Here is an 8969-nt window from a genome sequence, read left to right as displayed (position 1 = left end):
ATGAACACAATGATAAACGAGACCCTTTCCCACACACACATTCATCAGCCTGAATGAAGATCTTCTAGCAGTCTTGTTTAAGACACTTCAAGACTCCTGCTTACCATTGTTGATTCTCTCAACATGCTTTAGTGAAAGAATGAGAAAAAAACCACAGCAGTACTGTAAGAAAAAATATGTAGTGCCTTTACTGAATTGAAAAATGGACCTTTCTTAAAGTGCCTTTACATAATACACATGAAAACTTTAACATCATTTGTATATGAAGAGGAACAAGTATTTTTTAAAAAACAGTATTTCAGTATTTTGGCTCAGAAAAATAACTTTCCAATCCCCAAAGGTAGGGATAACAAGTAGCAGTTTTTCATTCAGTCTATTCCAGTCAGCAAAAAAAATTCAGGAAGCCCGAGGTTGCTTGAACTCTGTTGGCAGGCCTGCATACTGCGGGCTGTCAAGGTGGAAGTGTAGAGTCAGTATTATACCCTAGTCCTCAAAGTACAAATACTGTACTTCCAGTGTCCAGTCTTCACATTTGATATTGGGATCTTCTTACACAAGAGTTCTGTGACCAAACTGTACAGATTCTTCTGTCCCACTAAATTCTTCTGTTGATGTGAACCATAACAATTGGTCTTAGGCAGATGGATCTCAGTAACTTCAGATGGATCTCAAGGCTCTTTTACCCTACAACAGGCTGTGACTGAACAAACATCATATTTAAAAGCAGACTGTGTGCAATAGCTAAGTGAATGTGGCAGTTCATGACGAGAACTGATCCTTCCTTTACACTTCTGTCTTAACTAAAACAGAATGAGAACAGAATATAAACATGTGCATTGGCCTATACATGCAAGACATTCATCAACAGAACACTCTGGTACCATGACAGTTTGAAATAGCCTGATGTTTCAAATGCACTTTTTCCCCTCCTATCATGAAATGAGGAGAGTCTTACTCCATTTTGGCCAAACACACACTCAACTCACAAAGCTCAGAGGACACTGTGTCCAAGAAGCAGAGTTTCAAGTTTCCAACATACGCAAGGTAACCAAAACACTTTAGGTGGGAGAGGAAACTGTTTCCACTGGCTTTGTCATTTATCAGGCAAAACACAAGGGTCACACCATCCCATGTCCACTGGGCAGTTCTTCCATAGGATGGCACCCCATGCTATCAGTTTTGTTTGGTTGAGGATGGATGCATCAGAATATAAATGCCTGAGACATGAAAGGAGAAAAAGGCAATAGGGCAGCGTCAAAATGAATAGGTGAATTCTGAAGGATGCAGAACATGAGTTTCTTTCTGAAGAAAAAGTTAAGATATCAAAGGACCAACTCAAAGGGAAAGCTTCTGCCTGATACTGTATGAGCAATAGCCTTCAAGGACAGCATAAAAAGTGTAGAGTTTGACACAACAGGAAGTTGCTTGTTGTGAAATAAGGGAGCTGCATGGGAAAAGACAGCCTGGGCTTTGAATGGGAGGAGAGCAAAAGGTGCTGCAGAGAGAAGCTCATAGGACACACATAGGAAATCAGAATTGCAAGCAGCAGTAACTGTCAGATCCTGAAGCTTCCTTATACAACTAGATCTTAAAACTTAAAAATTTAACCTCCAAGGATAGACTGCAAACTGCACAGACAATTTGTCTGTCACATCTCTTGCTCCTATAAAATTCATAGCTATAAATATGCCATTAAACAGATTTGATAGGTTTTTTAAAGCAAATCAATTCCCTCCCTCCAAAAAAAGAACTGATCGTTGCAAACTACATCACTGCTTACACACAAGTCAAACATCACTTCAGAGTTAACAATTCTGGCATACATAATATTGTTTAAAAAAAAAGAGAAAGAAAGAAAGAAAGAGAAAGAAAGAGAAAGGATTCAACGTGCACAGCAAGTTCCAACAACTTCCTTTCCCAGACAACTGTTTGGAAGCCACGAATCTAGCCCCAATTTATCCAGCCTCAGCCAAACTCAGTACACAGTTACGTCAGATTCCTTACATCGTCAGGGCAGAGGAAAAGGAGAAAAGCAAGCAGCTGCAGGGGGTAACACAGGACATCTCTCTCACCTTAAGCAGTACTGCATAGCAATGCTATTTTAGCTCTATATTCTAAACCCATATGGACCAAAAACATGATCCAACAACCCCTTTTCTTCTCCAGTTGCACTCTGAACCATCCAGGAACAGATAAACTCACTGATCTGGGAGAAAACTATCCCAAGGAAAAGAACACTTCTGCCATATTAGTCTGTTTAGCCAGCTTGAGCTTTCAGTGCTGACAAACGTTCGAGCCAGAACACTGGCTGGAAAGAGGAGGGAAGACCTGCTCTTCTTCAGCAACAGCAATCCACAAGAAGTGGGTGCTCTGAAGCTCCTTGATTTGGTCCTCAAGGTAAGGCAGACAAAGCAAAACATACTGTACTCCCCATGAAAGAGTCTGTGTCATTAGCTAATTGTTCCACTTGGATTAAAAAAAAATCCTCTGGAGATTAAATTTTTGACTCGGCACAGCATTACAATGGTATGTTTACAACGTCTGCATGGGACAAGTGACTAAAAATGGTACAGTTCTTTAAAATGTAAAAAAGATCAGGGAAGAGTATTTATGCTTCCTCCAGTACAACAGCACTTTGGGGGCTCTGGGACCGTCTCTCACCTTTTCTCTTGGACGATAACACGCTGATGCAGTAACACAGAGGGATTTATCTTTCAAACTGAACAAGGCAAATAACGAACTTGTAACAAAGAAGAGTTTTGTGTCATTTCATTAAAAAAATTGAAACAAAATCATTTACTGTCAACCATGCCCCTTACATCATATGACAATTCTGATTAATATAGTTCCCTTCATATTCAACTTTTAATTGCAAAAAAACCAAGTTTTCTTTTTTTTTTATAGTTTTTTTCCACCAAATCACAGTGCAATTCTTGCAAAAGGCCTCATGTACTTCCTGCGTGGTTTCCATGTCATGCTGTTGACATTTCAAGAGTTGATCTGGCCAGAAGGAAAAATGATTCACATCTGTAGATGAATCTGTAGTACCTTCAATTCAGAAAACCTAGATAAGATTGTGTGCACAAAACAGATACTTCAATCAATCTGTCACCAGCTATGTGAACTGAATTAGTCATTAAGTGTCTTTTTTCTTTTGTTATTTAGGGAGAAATAAAGTTTTTTGGTAACAAGTGCAACTCTGATGAAGATCTGTTTTTTCTTGATGGCATGTGGTAGCGCACTTTCTTCCAGAATCTGGTCCTTGCTGAGTGAGACCTTTCTGAGAAGTCCCCTTTCCATCGGATAGCCCCGTACTTTTGCTTAACATACTTGATGGATTCTGGCATGGTTGCATAATCTTGTATTTTTTCAAGTTCTATGAGAATTACTTTAATGCCATCTTGGATAAGAGCATTATACATGGCTAGCTGCTTCTCAGACACATCTTCTAGAATACTGTAACAGGAGGGTTCCGGTACTAAAACAATTATCACTCTTCTGCTTTGATGGATTTTTTCATCAGCAGTGCTGATCACAGCTGTAGAGAAAAAGGTTGTGCAGAAGTAAGGCTGTATGCTTCTTTTTTTTCCCCCAACATGTTGCAGCTGGTTCAGTCATTGTTTGACTCACTGTTTCATACTCGAGCCAATGCACTTTACCTCACAAACAGGGATAGAGTAAGACCGTGCAAGCAGGTACATTGGGTTATCCAAGTAGAGATTCCAACACAATCTGACCCCATCAGACTGCGTATCTACATTATTGTTTTGCATAAACAGAGAAGAGCTACTAACTATCCACTATTTATCTCGCTAATGCCATTTTATTACCATAATAGGTGCAAGTGCAAAAAACCACCGTGGTTCCAAAACCACAGGCCTAGACAAAACTATGACCTTTTCCCTTAAACAGCTTGTTCTGATATGTTTTCTGTTTATGTAACTGGTTTCTGTAACATGTAAGTGCAAGAGAAAGCAAAGAATCCTCCCTTCAATGGCATTCCAGACAATTAATTCTAAAACAGCAAGGCATGGTAAATGCCACACAAAAACCATACGGTTTAACCCTGAGAGCAGACTATTGTGTTTTTTCAAGCTGGAAAAATAAAGCAGCACTTTAGATTCTGCTTCTCAGGGAACCCTTTCTTCCCAAACCACTACGAAAGCCTTCAGACATAAAAAGGTGATCCATGAATCACCTAGTGTAGGTTTGTTCACACCTGATCTTTTTTAAACAAAGACTTTTGTTTAAGACCTACTCTGCAAGTTTATTCAGTCTCAGTATTATCTTTCTAAAGTCCTAAGGCCAGAAAGGATTTAGAAGACTTTTATCATTTCACCTCACATAAGCAGTCAGCAAGACACACTTTGCAATTTTTAGTGTCAGATGCTCAGAATTTAGATTTGATGCACATATGCAAACAGAGGAAGCTTCCACAGGATTTTAAAGCCTTGCAAGGAAGGTAATAGTTTTTAAGAACTTGACAAAATTCTCGGAGCAAATAAAAATGAAACAGTAGAGAGGTCATCCTGTCAAATGGCACTTCAAAGCAACAGGCTCTTCTCACACCACTCACAAGACGTTCTTTTTCCATGTTTCCTGCCATTAGTCATCATTCACAATCACAATTTCAACTCCTCTTGCCCTCAGCTTCCTTCAATCTCCAGATGTCTAGGCAAGCCAGACACTGAAAAAAACCTGTAAGAAGAGCTAAGTAATGACAAGGCTGAGATAAGCAGACTTTATGGGAGCACGCAGTGCTATACTTCTCATTCTCCATCAGAGAGAATAAAAAAATTACAGCTCATTTGATGGTGGGAGATATTTAGAATCACATCTGACTGATTGATTGCCTGTTTCCAAGTTGTATTTGCAGCTACCAATGAGAAAAGTTGCATGTAATTAGTCTTCAGATAGCTTACCTTCTCCTGGTAAATCATCCCTCCCAAATATGAAGAGGTTATATCCACACTGTCTTTCTAAGACCTCTGGCAGTATCTTCAGAGCAAAAATATCTGATGAATACAAGCAGCTCACTCTGTTCTTTGGATACAGAACATAAGCATCATAGATCTTCCCATCTGAAACTAAAGAGTAAGCAATAGGAGTAATATAAAAATGGATTCTAAAGACAGAAAAGCAAGCAAGCAAACAAACAAAAATATCTAAACTTTGTTTTTTCCCCACTCGAATCACTGTTTTAGGTCCTAATCCTGCTATTATCTAAGCATGTATAATTATACTAAGCCTGAAATATTTGTAGAATCAGGCCTTCTAGAATTCGGTATGCTTGATTCGAATAGGCAAAAAAGAGACCTGCAAAGTTAAGTAGGCTTGAATATTCTTTTTTGAACCCTAAATAAAAAAATGTTATCACTGAATTATCTACAAAATAGTGGTTCCAGTAGTACAACTGAATATTTAAAATCCCAGCTGCCATATAAACAATAAGTTATTTTTGTAACCTGGAGTTTCAAAACACAGCAACCACTTAGACATGAAGAAAACAAACAAAAAAAAAAAGACATATTTGGCAAATTTCAAGGTCTGAATTTACTAGATATTTTGAAACAAACGTTTCAGAAAGACCAAATTTAAAAGACTTCAAAGAAATCTAACAGAACATCAGTACCTCTAGAAGATACTTTCTGTTTCTCTAGCCAGGTACCTCCTCTCAGATGTTTGGAAATGACCCATACTTCAGCATACTCTCATAGACAGAACCCCATCAACATTTTTCTGAATGCCAGAAACTTTCAGAAAGTAAAATAATCAGAAGTGCCTTCAAATACAAAACAAATGAAAGTGAAATTTGTTCTGTTTTGTCTATGGCAAATAAAAAATACTCAATAATTACATTGTATTGCTGCTTTCTGTAAGAACAGTAATTATAAGAAATCTGAACAATTGCTGTCAGAACAGCATTCAAACCACTGAAGTGGATCTTCAGGGAGAGGAATGACAGTACTGTAATCCTGGGAAAGCTGCTGATTTTTCCCCTGTAGATGCTTTTGTTATCTGAACTAATCCTAAACATCCTAAAAACACGTTAGCCTTTCAAAAATCCTGAGGAAGATCAATCACACTTTGCAAGGGAAGATGAAGGCTTGTTACGACACACAGCACTGTTACACAAACGTACCTTTTTTACGCAGGAAAGGAAAGCAGGCGTCCCGATACCATAGCACAATATCAATTTTGAAGATCTTGTAGATAAAGAGAGTAAAAAATACTAAAAATACCAAAGAAACTCCTCCTCCAATAAAGTAACCCTGAATGTTCTGAGCTGTAGTAAAGTGGAATAAGGAGAAAACAAACAAAGCACAGTTATATACTAGAACCACAGAAAGACAAAAGAGATGTTCAAAACTCTTCAGTCATTAAAATATTTACCAAAAGAAAGAAAAAAAAAGGGAATGAATGAATAGGACTGAAAGTTTTTCACGTATGCTTTCTGCAAATACTATTGTTTGACAAGACCACTTTTATCTTTCAGGGAAAAGCTACCTTAGCAAATTGACAAGGGAGGTTACTCTCCAGCTGAAACACCAAAATATTGATGTGTATCCCAGTACAGCGGTAGAGAGAATTCTTGCACAAATTTTTTTCAGTCAGAAAGCAAGAGTCATAGGTGGGGAGGTGACTTCCTGACCATGCTATTCTCCCCAAACCAACCAGCTTTCCATTGTCTTTAGCCTCTTTGAAGATCTGTCATTGAACCCACTAATATGTTGTCCTTGATAGATGTGTTGTCTTTAAAATAAACTCTCTCCACAAACTGCATTTTTTAGTTCATGTGTATTAAAGGATTTCTGAGGTTAAATCCTACCCCAACAATCTTAATGAAGAACTTAGTTATGTAACAAGCTAGAGCTCAGATCCACTTTCAGTCAATTATTTGTTCACAGTGTGGCAGTTAAAGGAAAGTTTGAAAGTAACATTTGTCAAAGGATTGGCTCACAGTTGACAAAGCCAGCTCAAGACAAGCTCAATAGACCAGAAGCTCTTCTGCAGCTAAATCAAAAAAAAAAAAAAAAAAAAAAAAAAGGGGGGGGTACATATAATGTCTGGTGATTTGCTTTTCAGTGTATCTGGTTTTAAATAAAAAGAATTAATTTCTTCAGCCTTGCATTTGAGTTTTTAAAGCTCATATTGCCTTTAAGATCATTTCCTAAAAAGAAAATTTCATGCTAGCCAGCAATAGGTCAAGCTAATCCTTGTCTCTGAGCACGAGACTGGGGTCTCTAACATGTGGCAGGATACTCCCTGTTAACATGCATGAGCCTGTCTAGAAGGTGATACACAGCACAAGCATCAGTAATGGAAGTCCATAACCTTCCCAAGCAATCTATTTCATTCCTACACTATCATCATTGTTAGAGTTTCTCCTACTATACAAATAGATTTTTTTTGCTTTCTCCTGGCAATCTGAGCCTATCATTTATTAGTGAAGAGCAGGACATCCAAGTCTGTGTATACGTTCATGTCCTTTTGACAGTCTGTTCCACACTTACTTTCCCCCAGCTCTTTTATAGAATTGGCTATTTTCACTGTTTTTCAAGACACGTTATCTCCTCTGATCCACGTTTCTTTAAATACAAGTGTGTAAAATGAAGCACAGTATTCCACTGAGGTCTCATACTTCCTTCAACTAAATTGGGAGTCTTTCATTAATGTTATCTAAAACACTGAATGAGAGAAGACTAAGCAAATTAAAAGTGCTATTTCTTTAATTTTGCTATGAATATGACAAAAAATTCACAAAGAAAGGTACTGAGCTGTACTGCCCACTTTGCACAACGGTGCATCACACAATTTTAGTTCTAAGTGGTGTATTATGAAACTAACTGAGAAATAGGCATCATTGATCACCATTTTATCAAGATGAAGTCTCTTACCTGGGCGTTCCAATTTGATGTAGGCTGTAAATTGTTGAGAATCATATATGAAATGACAGAAAAAATTATAAGCATAATCCTTTACTTTCACTTCAGAAATGTTAAATTTTGTTCCAGATACAGCAAGTCCATGAGGCATCGCCTCCCTGTCATTAAAAAAGGGTAAAAAGGAAACATCTGTAGAAAACTGAAATATTGGTGCTTAATAGGAGATAGACTCATCTATTCACAAACACAAGGACATTCATTTTTATATCTCTATAAACTTAAGAAGTCAGTGAAGCATGGTAAATATCACCCCTGTAACAACCAACTTCATGGGAAGGGGTGACTTGGCATTTTCCAGACACATGGGTTCTTTGGGTTTTTGTTACTGGGTGGGTCAGAGTGCACTATTTGCAGTTTTACAGATGGTACAAAACTCAAATGGATGACTGATAGACCAGCAAGTCAGGCTGCCTGCCAGAGGAACCTTGACAGGCTGGAGAAAATGGGCTGACAGGGACCTGATGAAGTCCAAAGCAAAATGCAAATCCTGCACCTGAGGAGGAATAACCAGTCTCCAGGCATCCTGGACTGCCTTAAGAAGATCTCTGCTAGCAGGTTAAGGGAGGTTATCCTTCCCCTCTACTCAGCCTTGGAGTAGTGCAGCCAGTTCTGGGCTCCCCAGTATAAGGGATGAATGGATTTACTGGAGCAAGTCCAGTAAAGGGCTGTGAAAATAATCGATTAAGGGAGTGGAGCACGTGTCATATGAGAGAGAACAGGGACTGTTCAGCTTGGAGAAGAGAAGGCTAGGGGGCAGGGGACGTGGGGTGGACCTTATCAATGTGTATAAATACTTGACGGAAGGGAGTGGAGAAGAGGGAGCCAGGCTCCTTTCAGCAGTGCCCACTGACAGGACAAGAGGCAATGAGCACAAACTGAAACACCTTCCTATCTGAAATTCCATTTGAACACTTTTTTACTGTTAGGGTGGTCAAACACTGGAACAGGCTGCCCAGAGAAGTTGTGAAGTCTCCAGCTGTGGAGATATTCAAAACCCAACTGGACACAGATCAACCTGCTCTG

The 8969-nt window shown here is 38.7% G+C and overlaps 1 protein-coding gene across 1 annotated transcript in view; it reads right to left on the bottom strand.

Annotated features, from left to right (window-relative positions):
• Positions 1–3161: 3161 nt before the first annotated feature.
• LOC104498527 (interleukin-1 receptor type 1-like) overlaps positions 3162–8969 on the bottom strand; it is an 18329-nt gene continuing 12521 nt past the window's right edge. The window contains exons 7-10 of the mRNA XM_010141920.1: positions 7899–8044; positions 6143–6286; positions 4923–5087; positions 3162–3538 (exon numbers count right to left, since the gene is read on the bottom strand). Of these exons, the coding sequence (XP_010140222.1) occupies positions 3162–3538; positions 4923–5087; positions 6143–6286; positions 7899–8044 (832 nt within the window). The remainder of the gene's footprint in view (positions 3539–4922; positions 5088–6142; positions 6287–7898; positions 8045–8969) is intronic.

The sequence above is a fragment of the Buceros rhinoceros genome, unplaced genomic scaffold (genome assembly GCF_000710305.1).
Source record: "Buceros rhinoceros silvestris isolate BGI_N320 unplaced genomic scaffold, ASM71030v1 scaffold11578, whole genome shotgun sequence".
NCBI classification, from domain to species: domain Eukaryota; kingdom Metazoa; phylum Chordata; class Aves; order Bucerotiformes; family Bucerotidae; genus Buceros; species Buceros rhinoceros.
The sequence above is the reverse complement of the archived record's forward strand: the minus strand, read 5'-3'. Positions and strand labels throughout refer to the sequence as shown.